This window comes from Myotis lucifugus, unplaced genomic scaffold (assembly GCF_000147115.1).
Source record: "Myotis lucifugus unplaced genomic scaffold, Myoluc2.0 scaffold_4, whole genome shotgun sequence".
In the NCBI taxonomy this organism is placed as follows: domain Eukaryota; kingdom Metazoa; phylum Chordata; class Mammalia; order Chiroptera; family Vespertilionidae; genus Myotis; species Myotis lucifugus.
The window spans coordinates 6,450,791-6,465,891 of record NW_005871052.1 but is presented as its reverse complement, the minus strand read 5'-3'; the positions used below and the strand labels follow the sequence as shown (position 1 = coordinate 6,465,891).

Below are 15,101 nucleotides of genomic sequence, written 5' to 3'. Positions count from 1 at the left end.
CAGTCATCAGTTTGCTATGTCTGTATTCTTCCAGAAATAGACTATGAATATAAAATGGTTATATGTATTATATATATCCATATGTGTGTGTATGTATGTATGTGTGTACACACACACACACACACACACACACACACACACACACATATATATATATATATATATATTCCCTTTTCATATAAATGGAATCATGCTATACATATTGTTCTGCATCTTGCTTTTTTCACTTAGCAAATATATCTTAGATACTGCTCCAAATGAGCATATAGAGATCAATCTTTTGCTTTTTATTTGGAACTTTTTTTGTTTCCTTACTTTTGCTAAGGCAAATGACAGTGCATTGAACATTCCTTTTTTAAAAACACTGTGCTAGGGTAATATAAGAATTTTGTTTAATATAAATTCCTAGGTAATAATCATCCATCCATGGAGATACAGAATCAGTTATTAGGTTTAGGTTTCTGGTTTCTGGTTTAGTTGAACTTTATTGCAAGTATCAAAGGAAGGTCCAATCCAAGATAAAATTCTAGTAGTGGAGGAATGGTGTAAAGAGGGACTTTCACTATTTCCTTTTTTATAACTTTAATTTTTTATAATGAATAATCATACATTAGTTGTATATTTTTTGAAGTAAAATGGAAACGTATTAGCAATAAAATCCTGACAAAGCAATCAGTTTACAGATAATTTAACTTATGAAAATCAGTGTTACAACTTAAAAAGACTAACAAAATCTCTGTATCTTTTTCATTTTAAAATAGTTGGTTTTTGAATTTTTATATTGGTTTGGGGCTAACCCATTATTGAGATTGGTCAAAAAGTATGTGTTAATAGAACTTGATGTTTCACTTTATGATATTTTAATTTTCAATATTCCATACTGAAACATCAAAGTAAGGCATTACTTAATATACACACATTTTTTTCAACAAACAACAATAGAATTTGTATTGAGATATGTATAATATAAATGGGATTCCTACTATGTATTAAAATAGTTTTTAGTTGAGTCAAAAATATAGATGGTGAATCAAACAATAGAAATTCAAGATAATTGATGAATCATTTCACTTTTCTAAGTTCAGTTTCTGTAAAATGACAGAATCCTTTCAAGCTCGCAGAAACCTCTGATTACCTTTATGTTAAGTTGTTACGAAAATCTAAGAAAGTGGGCTTTAAATCATCTGAAGGCTTTTATACTAACTGTGCTGCAGCATGCTAATCTGAATTTATTGCAATGACTTATATAAATTAATTCCTAGGGGGATATAAAGGAATTTCAATGTGCCAGAACTTTAGCCATGGACCTTTCCCAAAGTGATTTTTAAAATGGGAAATTTTAGTATATACCGATTGTTAATCCTGATAAAAAGCCAAAGAAATATATTCTTTAAATAATTTTCTTAAAAAAATATTTTTATTGATTTCAGAGAGAGGAAGGGAGAGAGAGAGAGAGAGAGAGAGAGAGAGAGAGAGAGAGAGAAAGAAAGAAAGAAACATCAACAATGAGAGAGAAACATTGATCGGCTGCTTCCTACACGGCCCCTACTGGAGATTGAGCCCGCAACCTGGGCATGTGCCCTGACTAGGAATGGAACTGTGACCTCCTGGTTCATGGGTCGACACTCAACCACTGAGCCACAACAGCTGGGCTGGCTCTCTGACATCCCTTGAGGGGTCCTGGATTGCTAGAGGGTGCAGGTCAGGCCGAGGGACCCTACCAGTGCACAAATCTGTGCACTGGGCCGGTTTTGGCCCGATCTCCACAGCCCAGGCAAAGGGACCCCACCAGTGCATGAATCCATGCACTGGGCCTCTAGTATGCATATAAGATCTTTGGTTAATCTCTTCCCGCCCTCTCCCTTCCCCCCTTCCCTCTGAGATTCATCAGTCAGTTACATGTTTCCATGCCTGTGTGTTGAGCATCTGCCCCCTGGTGGTCAGTGTGCGTCATAGCTACTGGTCGAATAATCAAACGGTGGCTTAGGCTTTCATTTATATATATATATATATATATATATATATATATATATATATATATATATATATAAATACAAAAGAGAAATGTACTAATGACAACCCAAGAAGTGGTAGTGACATAGTTTTTAGCTTTTATAGAAAACTAGAAGGCCTGGTGCACGAATTCATGCACCAGTGGGGTCCCTTGGCCTGGCCTGCGGGATCATGCCGAAACCGGCTCTCCAACATCCCCCAAGGGGTCCCGGATTGCAAGAGGGCACAGGCCAGGCTGAAGGACCTCACCAGTGCACAATCCAGGCCAGGGAGGGATGTGGGAGGTTGGCCAGCTGGGGAGAAACCGCAGGAGAGCTCCAGGGCGTGTCCAGCCCATCTCGCTCAGTCCCATCAGCTGGCCCCCAGCAGCAAGCTGACCTACTGGTCAGAGCATCTGCCCCCTGGTGGTCAGTGCACGTCATAGTGACTGGTTGACCAGTTAACTGTCTGTCCCCTGGTGGTCAGTGCACGTCATAGCAAGTGGTTGAGCGGCCTTATCATATCATTAGCATATTATACTTTGATTGGTTGAATGCATCACTGGACGACTGGACACATAGCATATTAGGCTTTTATTATATAGGAGTAGAGCTAAAAGGGATTATCTGGTCTAGTACCTCAAGATACCACAGCTCTTGGAATTAGGGTGATTTCTCCTACGTTTAGATTTCATCGTGCTTGAGAATAGCTGATACAGACTTTCAATATTTATGCAAATTATACAGAAATCACATACAGATAAAGTATACTATGCCTGAATTTCATATTTTAGACATTTCAGTAGATAAAGAACACCTTATGCATTAAAATAATGGATCTTTGCCATCTGTGTAGACAGTATTCTCTACATCCCTATTAATGTTATTGAGGGCACAGAGAACATTTAATTTCTTTTCTACTCTCCCACTCCTGCCTTCATCTAAATACAGTGACTAGTCCTCCCCCTTGAGTTCTTTCTATGAACCACATTCATTATTTGTAGACTGTTGTATGTTTTTTTTCTTTTTAAAAAATTTTTTTCTTGTTTAAAGTATTACAAATAGTAGTACATATGTCTCCTTTTTTTGTTGTATGTTTATTTTCAAAGGAACTATTGATATAATGGGAAAATTGTTACTCTGAAAATAAAAATAACAGCTTTGGTCCCTAATGAAAAGTTCTGAGAAAAAGACAAGCTGAACTTTGGAACAATGTGGGGAATAGGCAGAGGTGGTTTTCGTGGGTGGTGATCATGTGAAAGGACAGCTGGACAGAACCAGAATCAGACTGCTACAAGCAATTTCTGACTCTATGGAGTCTGTACCTGTTTTTCTTCACTACTGTATACCTAGCAGCTAGCACAGTGCCAGGCATATAATAAGCATGCAGTCAATATTTGTTGAATAAATAAATGCTATTTTAGCTTCCTGCTCAAGGATTTGGCATCCAGAACAGTTTTGTGATAATCATTATATGAATTTTCTCTTAATAGAAAAAAGGAGTTGCTTGTTTTTGTTTCCTTTGAGATCTTAGGCTTGAAAAGTCTCTTTGATATCTAACATTCAGAGGAAAAGTTGAGTGCTATTACTGCAAAAGGGAACAAGGGGAACATTTTTGTGTGTAAGTGTGGTTGCTTGTTTTAAAACACACACATAGAAATTACTAAATAAGGAAATGTTTTCCAATCTGCAGCATGAAAAAAAATAGGGTAATAAAACTTTTTATATAGTATTTTATATATACAGTTTCCTTATTTCCTTACATCTTTTTATCAATAGAAGATAGGCTGAAGCAGTAGAGAGTGCAGAAAAACATCTAGTGACAAAGTAAATTTTGCTTTTAAAAAATAAGTTTTGAGAATAATTTCTCATTGGGTATGTTGATAAATTGACATTTTTAGGGGGAAAATTAGCTCAAGGGGTGGGAGGATGATGAAGAGGGTAAAGGGGTTTAAGGTGACAATAAAAATGTACAGTGATAGAAGGAGACTAAACTTTGGGTGGTGAGCACATGATAAAATATACAGATGATGTAGTATTATAAAGTTGCACACCTGAAACCTATATAATGATATTAACTGTTACTCCAATAAATTTAATTAAAGAAATAAAAAATTTAAAAATCTCAAAACCAGGTCTTCTTTAATAGATACATGGTAAAATGTATGTAATCATAAAAGGAAAAGAATCCCCCTTCCTTTTTTAAAATGTTAGTACGTTATCAGAAAGATTAGTACCTAGAGTGATACTGTCCAATGGAACTTTCTGCAATGATGGAAATGTGCTATATCTAACCTGTCCTGTATGGCAGCTACTAGCTACATTGGCCATTGAACACTTGAAATATGGCTATTGAAACTGAGGAACTGAATTTTTAATCTTATTTAATATATGTTTAAAATTATCATACAATAAAATTGACTTCTTTTGGTGTACAGTTCTATACTTATTTTTTAGTTTCTTGAATTTTAACACAAATATAGATTCATTTAATTACCACCACAACCAGGATAGCACAGTCCCATCACCACCCAAAACTCCCTTGTGCTGCCCCTTTATGGTCACTCTTTCCCCACCCCTCATCTGACCTCTGTCATCCCCTTTAACTTAAATGTTTAAATTTTTAAAGTAATTTTCCTAGTCAGAAAATCATTTGGCCTCAGGCTGGTGATATTAGAGTTTAAAAGAAAATCTCTTTAAAGACACAAAAGCCTTCATTTTATAGTGGCTATGTTTATATTGAATCTCTTTTAAAATATATGTCCAAACTATATGTGGTGTGGCTATATATATATATTTCAGAGAGGAAGGGAGAGAGAGATAGAGATAGAAACATCAATGATGAGAGAGAATCATTGATCCGCTGCCTCCTGCATGCCTCCTACTGGGGATTGAGCCCGCAACCTGGGCATGTGTCCTTGACTGGAATTAAACCCAGAACCCTTCAGGCTGCAGGCTGAGGCTCTTTCTACTGAGTCAAACTGGCTAGGGCTATTCTGCAGCTTCCCCCCCCCCATATATTTTTTATTGATTTCAGAGAGGAAGGGAGAGGGAGAGGGAGATAGAAACATCAATGATGAGGGAGAAGCTAAAGGAGAGATAAAATATGATATATTAAAATAAGTGGAAGATTTAACTATATAACTATTGTAGCTGATTTAAAATGAGATTTCCTACTCTGAATTACTTTTAATTATATTTTTGGGGTTGTTTTTATTTTATGGAACAAAGCTTTTTAGTAGGAACCAATAATAATGATAATAGTGCCCATATTTTAACAGCCCTTAGAACATTAATACCCTATTACCACTCAAAATCAACAGGTCTAAAACTAAATTCATCTTTTTTCTCTCCACTACAACCTCTTCACCTCCTCCAGTTTTCCTCCTCTCTCTGATATCCACTGGCCTAAGCCAGAAACCTTTAACCCTCTATACTCTCTTTACTAGGTCTTGCCCTCCTAGGTCTTGCCCTCCTAAACTTTATCTTGGCACTGCCCCTTTTCTCTTTACCCCCAGCATTCATGCCTTAATTCAGACTTCTGTTGTACCATTATTGCAATTACAATAACCTCCTAACTGATCTCCCATTCTCCCATGTCACTCCATTCCACCCCAACATAATCTTCCACAGTGCCTCCAAAATGATTCTTCTCTAAAATGCAAATATGATCATGTCACCCCCCCTGCTTAACTTTTCCATCGCTCTTTATTACCTACTAGAGGCCCTATGCACAAAATTCATGCAAGAGTAGGTCTTCCTTCCCCCAGCTGCCGGCACTAGCTTCCCTCCGTCACCTGGGACCTGGGCTTCCCTCTGGCCGCCAGCAGGCACCCGGGATCCAGGCTTCCCTCGCAGCCCCAGCTTCATCCAGAAGGTCGTCCGGAAGGATGTCCGGTCTAATTAGCATATTATGCTTTTATTATTATAGATAGGATAAATTTTAAACTATTATTGGCATACAAGAGGTCCTATAATAAAGCAGTTGCTTAATTCTTCAGCCTGTCATATTTCTCTACTTTTGTGCATCCATTTGTCTGGAATTTCCTACCTCATATATCCTTGTTGATTTCTGTTTGTCTTACAACATTCTGGTATTATCACTGCTAAGAAGCCATATTTTCAGGAATGAATGGCTGTCCATTTTCTCTATTCTCTCTTCTAGTATTGTTTCCTGTGACTGTGTCATACTCAGCTTTGTATTCTGAGAATCCCAGTTCTTGGCACATATAATAAGTTCTTGATAAATATTAGTTGTTCAATGTTTACTTTTATATTATTTGCTGCTGCAAAGAACTGCTTTCCTATCTGTTTACTCATCTGATCCTTATAACAACCCGGAAGACAATAGGGCATATTTCCCATTTTTCAGATGGTAGAACTAATGGGTATGGTTGGCTACTAGGTGGAGAAGTGATACTGGAACTCAAATCTTCTGATTTCCAACCCAGTATATGTGTGTGTGAGAGAGTGAGTGACTACATCATAAATTTTTGTAATATATCAACCAAAGAGATGCACACAGTCATGGTAGTAGGTCTAGGGTGTGTTTGTCTATGAGTATGTTTCAAAGGCATGATCAGTACCTGAGTCATGTACACCTACATATAACTTTACCATTCCTGTAGGTACACAAGACATTTGTGTTTCTTTCCAAAGGTAATAGTAGTGTTGAGAAGTAGTAGAGAAACTCCATTACTAGTAGATTGTACTATTTTTTTCATTTTAAAATGTGGTGTGCAATGATTGTTTTTAGGTTCTAATCTATGTCATGTAATTTAATTAAACTGACTTCTGAAATTTCCCTCCAAAGGTTTCACTGGAAGAAAAAACTGCAACTATTATTTATGACCCTAAACTACAGACTCCAAAGACCCTACAGGAAGCTATTGATGACATGGGCTTTGATGCTATTCTTCACAATCCTAACCCTCTCCCTGTTTTAACCAACACTGTGTTTCTAAGTGCCATTGCTTCACCGACTCCACCATGGGACCATATCCAAAGTACATTGCTCAAGACCAAGGGTGTCACAGATATTAAAATTTCCCCTCAGCAAAGAACTGCAGTGGTGACAATAATTCCTTCTTTAGTGAATGCCAATCAGATAATAGAGCTAGTTCCGGATCTCAGTTTAGATACTGGAACTCTGGAGAAAAAGTCAGGAACTTGTGAAGATTATAGTATGGCTCAAGCAGGTGAAGTCATGCTGAAGATGAAAGTGGAAGGGATGACCTGCCATTCATGCACTAGCACCATTGAAGGAAAGATAGGGAAACTACAAGGTGTTCAGCGAATTAAAGGTAATACATCAGGTGTTATTTGTTTATTTTGTAAGGCTCAGTTTTCTGCTTGGCCTTTTAACTTTCTGCTTTATTCTTAAGCATGGGATTTGAATCTGTGGGACTGGAATGCTTATTGCTTCATTGAAATCTGAGGTATAGTGTATTCCCAGGATTATTATCAGTAAAGCTAATGATTAAAAGTTACATGAGTCTTGAACTAGCAGAAAAGGCAGTTGGGGTGGTGATTCATGGAGTTCAGAGTTCTTAATGCAACATGCCTGGGGTTTTCTTTATAACTAATATTTCTACTCAGGCATGCAGAAACTTGGAGACCATAGATACAGTGGTCATATCTTTTACTTTTTCCAGTATATGTCAATAACATTTTCTGAAAAGAAAATAATTGTTTTAACAAAGGATAATAACAACAATGAGAGAGAAACAATTTTGTGTGGTATTGATTTGGTCTACAGAATGTTTTCTGAAGTAGCCCAAGGATAATTGAATTAAATAATTGTTTTTCTTTTTATTAATTAGTCTCCCTGGACAACCAAGAAGCTACTGTTGTTTATCAACCTCATCTTATCACAGTAGAGGAAATAAAAAAGCAGATTGAAGCTGCGGGCTTTCCAGCATTCGTCAAAAAGCAGCCCAAATACCTCAGATTGGGAAGTATTGATATAGAACGTCTAAAAAACACACCAGTCAAATTCTCAGAAGGATCACAGCAAAGGAATCCATCATATACCAATGATTCCACAGTCACTTTCATCATAGATGGCATGCATTGTAAATCATGTGTGTCAAATATTGAAAGTGCTTTATCTACACTCCAATATGTAAGCAGCATAGTAGTTTCTTTAGAGAATAGATCTGCTGTAGTAAAATACAATGCAAGCTTAGTCACTCCAGAAACTCTGAGAAAAGCAATAGAGGCCGTATCACCAGGACAATACAGAGTTAGTATTATAAGTGGAGCTGAGAGTACCTTAAACTCTCCCTCCAGCTCATCTCTTCAAAAGATTCCTTTGAACATAGTTAGCCAGCCTCTGACTCAAGAAACTGTGATAAACATTGATGGCATGACTTGTAATTCGTGTGTGCAGTCTATTGAAGGTGTCATATCAAAGAAGGCAGGTGTAAAATCTATAAGAGTATCCCTTGCAAATGCCAATGGAACTGTTGAATATGATCCTCTACTGACCTCTCCAGAAACTTTGAGAAAAGCTATAGAAGACATGGGATTTGATGCTACCTTGTCAGGTAATTTATCACTTTTTTCTTTTATTTTTCATTTATTTATTTATTTTGTTTTTTATTGAATTATTGGGGTGACATTGGTTCACAAAATTAAACAGGTTTCAAGTGTACAACTCAACAAAACACCATCTGCACACAGCATTGGGTGCCCACTGCCCCAAGCAAAGTCTCTTTATTGGGTGCCCACTGCCCCAAGCAAAGTCTCTTTATGTTCCTGTTCCCTTCCCCACATTGACCATTGTTGTCTGTTTCTGTATGTTTTATATATACAACACACACACACACACACACACACACACACACACACACACACACACACACTTTTTGTGCTTAATCCCTTCACCTTCTTTCATACAGCTGCCCAGTCCCGCTCCTCTCTGACAGCTCTCTGGTCTGTTCCATGTATCCAGGCTCCTGTTTCTATTTTGTTCATCAGTTTGTTTTGTTCATTAGATTCCACATATAAGTGAGAGCATATGGTATTTGTCTTTCTCTGACTGACTTATTTCACTTAACATACTACTGTCTGAGTCCATCCATGCTGTAACAAAAGGTAAGATTTCCTTTTAGTATTTCACTATGTAAATGTACCACAGTTTTTTACCCTCTCATCTACTGCTGATCACCTGAGCTGTTTTAGATCTTGGCTATTGTAAATAATGCTGCAATGAAAATAGGGATGTATATATTCTTTTGAATTAGTGTTCTAGGTTTTTTCAGACATTCCCAGAAGTGGAATCACTGAATCAAAAGGCAGTTCCATTTTTTATTTTTTGAGGAAACTCCATACTGTTTTTCTAAGTGGCTGCACCAATCTGAATTCTCACCAGCAGTACACAAGAGTTCCCTTTTCTCCATATACTCTCCAGCACTTGTTCATTGATTTATTGACGATAGCCATTCTGACAGGTATGAGGTGATATCTCATTGTAATTTTAATTTGCATCTCTCTGATGTTAAGCATTTTTTCATGCGTATTGGCCATCACTATGTTCTCTTTCAAGAAGTGTCTATTCATGTTCTTTGCCCATTTTTTAAATTGTTTTTTCTTCTTCTTGGTGTTGAGTAGTATAAGTTCTTTATATATTTTAGAAATTAACCCCTTATCAGATGTATCATTGGGAAATATGTTCTCCCATTCAGTGGGTTTCCTTTTCATTTTGTTGATGGTTTCTTTTGTTGTACAAAAGCTTTTAAGTTTTATGTAGTCCCATTTTTAATATTTTTCTTTGTTTCCCTCTCCTGATTAGATATATTTGCAAAAATATTGCTAAAAGAAATGCCTGAAAATTTACTGCCTATGTTTTCTTCTAGGATTTTTATGGGTTTATGACTTACATTTAAATTTTTAATCCATTTGGAATTTATTCTTGTGTATGGTGTAAGTTGGTGGTGTAGTTTATCTTTTTTGGCAAGTATCTGTCAAATTTTGCCAACACTATTTATTGAAGAGACTTTCTTTACCCCATTGTATGCTCTTGCATCTCGTTAAATATTAATTGACCATAAAGGTCAATTTATTCTGCGTCCCCTATTCTGGTCAATGGAACAGAATCTGAGGTTCTTATGCAGCACCATGCTGTTTTGATTAATATAGCCTTGTACTATAGTTTGATATCAGGTAGTATGATACCTCTAACTTTATTCTTGTTTCTCAAGATTGTTGAGGCTGTTTGGAGTCTTTCTTGGTTCCATATAAATGTTTGGAATATTTGTTCAAAATCTGTGAGGTATGCCATTGGTATTTTAATAGGAATTGCATTGAATCTGTAGATTGCTTTGGGTGTGATGGATATTTTAATGATGTTATTTTTTCTTATCCATGGACAAGTTATATGCCCCTACTTATTTATATAGTCCTCAGTTTCTTTCTTTAGTATCTTATAATTTTCTGTGTACAGGTCTTTTACCCCCTTGGCTAAATTTATTCCAAGGTACCTTATTTTTGTTGTTGCAGTAGTAAATGGGATTTTTTTTTTTTTTTTTTTTGAGAGAGAGAGAGAGAGGAAGGGAGATGGAGAGAGAGAAACATTGATCGGTTACTTCCTATATGTGCCCAATAGGGGATGAAACTCGCATGTGTGTCCTGATCAGGAATTGAACCTGCAACCCTTCGGTACATGGGACGATACTCCAACTGAGCTACGCCAGCTAGTGCGGATTCTTTTCTTAATTAATCTTTGTGATAGTTCATTGTTGGTGTATAAAAATGCCACCGACTACTGAATATTATTTTTGTATCCTGCTACTTTGCTGAATTCTTTTATTAGATCTAGTAGTTTTTGGTGGACTCTTCAGGGGTTTTACATAGAAAATTATGTCACCTGCGAGTAATAACAGTTTTACTTTCCCTTTTCCAATTTGGATGCCTTTTATTTCTTCTTCTCTGATTGCTGTGGCTAGGACTTCTAGTACTATGTTGAATAAAACTGGTGAAAGTGGACATCCCTGTCTTCTTCTTGATCTTAAGGGAATGCTTTTAGTTTTTGCCCATTGAGTATGATATTGGTTGTGGGTTTGTCATATATGGCCTTTATTATATTGAGGTATGATCCTTCTAGTCCCATTTTGCTGAGAGTTTCTATCAAAAAATGGGTGCTGGATTTTATCTAATGCCTTTTCTGCATCTATTGATATGATCTTGTGATTTTTATCCTTCATTTTGATTATATGAAGTATAACGCTTATTGTTTTTTGGATATTGTACCAACCTTGCATCCCCAGAGTAAATTTCACTTGATTATGGTGTATGATCTTTTTTTAAAAAATATATTTTTATTGATTTTAGAGAGGAAGGGAGAGGAAGAGAGAGATAGGAACATCAGTGATGAGGGAGAATCATCCATCGGCTGCCTCCTGCATGCCCCCCACTGGGGATCAAGCCCGCAACCTGGGCATGTGTCCTTAATTGGAATCGAACCCAGGACCTTTAGGTCCGCAGGCTGACACTCTATCCACTGAGCAAAACCATCTAGGGCTGATCTTTTTAATGTATTGCTGGATTTGGCTTGCTAATATTTTGTTGAGGACTTTAGCATCTATGTTCATCAGGGATAACAATTTTTTTTTTCATTGTAGTGCCTTTATCTGGTATTGGAATTAGGATAATACTGGCCTTGAAAAAAGAGCTTGATAGTCTTCCCTCCTCTTGAATTTTTTGGAATAGTTTGAGAAGGATGGGTGTTAGTTCTTTCTTGAATGTTTGATAAAATTTGGTTGTGAAGCCATCCCATCCAAGAGTTTTGTTTGCTGGGAGTTTTTTTTAAAATTAATGCTTTGATTTTATTAGTTGTAATTGGTCTGTTCAGTTTTTCTGATTCTTCCTGGCTTAGTTTGGGAAGATTGTGTGTTTCTAGGAATGCATCCATTTCATCCAGGTTGTCTAGCTTTTTGGCATATAGTTGTTCATAGTATTTTCTTGCAATCCTTTGTATTTCAATGGTATCTGTCGTTACTTCTCCTGTCATTTCTGATTTTATTTATTTGGGTCCTCTTTTTTTTCGTGATGAGTCTGGTTAAAGGTTTGTCAATCTTCTTTATCTTTCAAAGTACCACCTCTTACTTTTATTGATCATTTGTATTATTTATTATTTTGTCTCTATGTCATTTATTTTTGCTCTAATCTTTATTATTTTATTCCTTCTACTTACTCTGAGCTTTGTTGTTCTTTTTCTACTTCTTTTAAGTGTAGGATTAGATTATTTATTTGAGATTTTTCTGGCTTCTTGAGGTAGATTTATAATGCTATGAACTTCCTTCTCAGGACTGCTTTCAGGTTGTCCCATAGGTTTTGGGTTGTTGTGTGTTCATTTTCATTTGTTTCCATGAAGATTTTGATATCTTCCTTGATCTCATTGTTAACCCATTCGTTATTTAATATTTTATTTAGCCTCCAAATATTAGAATTTTTTCAGTTTTTTAATTTTAATTGATTTTTAGTTTTATACCATTGTGGTCAGAGAAAATGCTTGATATGATTTCAATCTTCTTGAATTTATTAAGGTTTAGTTTGTGTCCTAACACGTGGTCTATCTTTCAGAATGTTCCATGTACTTGAGATGAATGTATATTCTGCTGTTGCTTTGGGATGAAATGTTCTGTAATCATCCTATCTAATAAAAGAGAAACATGGTAATTAGCCATACGGCGCTACCCTTCCCATTGGCTAATGAGCATATCCTTATGCAAATTAACTGCCAGCCAAGATGACGGCCGGAAGCCAGGCAGCTGAGGGGAACAGGGAGGCTTGCTTGCTTCAGTGACAGAGGAAGCCAGGTTCCCCGCCTGCCTTGCCGGCCTCTGAGCTGCTCTCTAAGAAACATTGTAACAAATATAGAAGCTAAACAAAACCCCAGAAACCTCCTCTCAGTCAGCCAGGCTTCAGCCAGCAGGACCGCAACATTGTTTCAAATACAGAAGGTAAACAAAGGCCAGAAACCTGCTTTCAGCAGCGGAGGCCTCATAGCTGGAGCCGAGCCTCAGAGCTAAAGCTGGTCCAGAATAAAAAACAAAAGAAAAAAAGGACAGGTTGGGAGCTTCAGTCACCCGCCAGCCTGAAAACGGCCCTCAGCCCCTCACCCAGACTGGCCAGGTACCCCAGTGGGGACCCCCACCCTGAAGGGGGTGTGGCCAGCTGCAAACAGCCATCATCCCCTCATCCAGGCTGGCCAGGCACCCCAGTGGGGACCCCCACCCTGATCCAGGACACCTTCAGGGCAAACCAGCCGGCCCCCAGGCCTCTATCCTATATAGTAAAAGGGTAATATGCCTCCCAGCACCGGGATCAGCGGAGCCGCAAGGCCTCCTGGCACCGGATCAGCGTGACAGGGGGCAGCGCCCAAACCCCCTGATCGCCCTGCGGCTCTGTGTGTGACAGGGTGCAGCGCCCCAACCCCCCGCCCACAGGCCCTGCTCTGTGTGTGACAGGGTAGAGCCATAACCTCCCCATTGGCCCTGCCCTGAGTGTGACAGGGTGCAGCGCCCCAACCCCCTGATCCGCTCTGCTGTGTGTGTGACAGGGGGTGGTGCCCTAACTCCCCTATCGGCCCTAATCTGTGAGTGACAGGGGGGAGCTCCCCAACCCCCTGATGGGCCCTGCTCTGTGTGTGACAGGGTACGGAGCCCCAACCCCCCTGATGGGCCCTGCTCTGTGAGTGACAGGGGGCAGCGCCCCAACCCCCTGATTGGCCCTGCAGGGTACGGAGCCCCAACCCCCCTGATGGGCCCTGCTCTGTGTGTCACAGGGGGTGGCGCCGCAACCACCCCATTGACCCTGCCTTGAGTGTGATAGGGGGGGGTGCCCCAACCCCCCAATCAGCCCTACCATGAGCGTGACTGAGGGTGGCATCACAACCTCCCAATCTGCCCTGCTCTGTGCATGACAGGGGGTGGCGCCCCAACTCCCCAATCAGCCCTGCTCTGAGCCCGACCAGGGGCTGCACCTAGGGATTGGGCCTGCCCTCTGCCACCCGGGAGCGGGCCTAAGCCAGCAGGTCGTTATCTCCCGAGGGGTCCCAGATTGCGAGAGGGCACAGGCCGGGCTGAGGGAGCCCCCTCTCCCCCGAGTGCACAAATTTTTGTGCAACGGGCCTCTAGTCCCTATATAAAAACCCAGGGTCTGTAACGTCCAAAACGACCGAAGGCTCGACCGACCAGAAGTTAGTCCTACAGTCAGTGCTGGGTTGCCGTGGCGACCCAGCACTGACTGCCTAGGGGGCTGCGGATCAGGCCTGGAGATAGAAGCAGGGTCTGATCCGTAGCCTCTGTGGCAGCTGTTGATCAGCCCTTGCCTCTCTCTTTCTCTCCGGGCCTGGCCAGCACCCATGCCTCTCTTTGTCTCTGGGCCTCTGCGGAGGCTGCTGATCAGCCCCACCTCTCTGATCAGGCCCAGAGATAGACCCAGAGACGCTTACTGGCATAGAAACTGACCAATCAGAACCAAATCTGGGTGAAGTGCGAGGAGCCAATAGCTGCCTAGGAGGTGGAGCTTTTGATGCTGACTGGCATAGAAACTGACCAATCAGAACTTAATCTGGGTGAACTGTAAAGGCAGAACCTAAGGTGAGGGCTGAGGAGGGCTTTTAAGGGCAACAGCTGTTTGGTGTAACGTGTAAGAAAGTGGTTCAATTTTTTAATGACCAGCTTGGCAGTATAGTGCATATGGCTGGCCATCAGTCCAGATATACGAATTATGTATTTTTGTCTGCCAAGAGCATCTCTTCTTGCTGAAAAAGTCTCCCCCCTCCCACTTAAGCAATCCTATCCTATATAATCTATACTAATAAAAAGGTAATATGCTAATTAGACCAGGTTGACCGGCCATCTTTCGGACATCCGACTTCCTTCTGGACAAAGGGTGGTGGGGGCCGAGGCAGAGGCCATTAGGGGCGATCAGGCCAGCAGGGGAGGGCAGTTGGGGGCGAGATCAGGCTGGCAGGGGAGGGCCATTGGGGGCAAGATCTGACGCCAGGCCAGGGCATGTGGGCCTAATCAGTCACCCACACGCACTTAGAGGTAAGATCTAACAACACAGAAGGGCATATAAGGGCGCCACTCCAGCAGATGA

General features: G+C 39.8%; 1 protein-coding gene across 1 annotated transcript in view; it reads left to right on the top strand.

The window, feature by feature from the left end:
- The window catches only part of ATP7A (ATPase copper transporting alpha), a 180,448-nt gene that overhangs the window by 98,008 nt on the left and 67,339 nt on the right, over positions 1-15,101 (top strand). The window contains exons 3-4 of the mRNA XM_006082828.3: positions 6,805-7,294; positions 7,814-8,539. Coding sequence (XP_006082890.1) covers positions 6,805-7,294; positions 7,814-8,539 — 1,216 coding nt within the window. The remainder of the gene's footprint in view (positions 1-6,804; positions 7,295-7,813; positions 8,540-15,101) is intronic.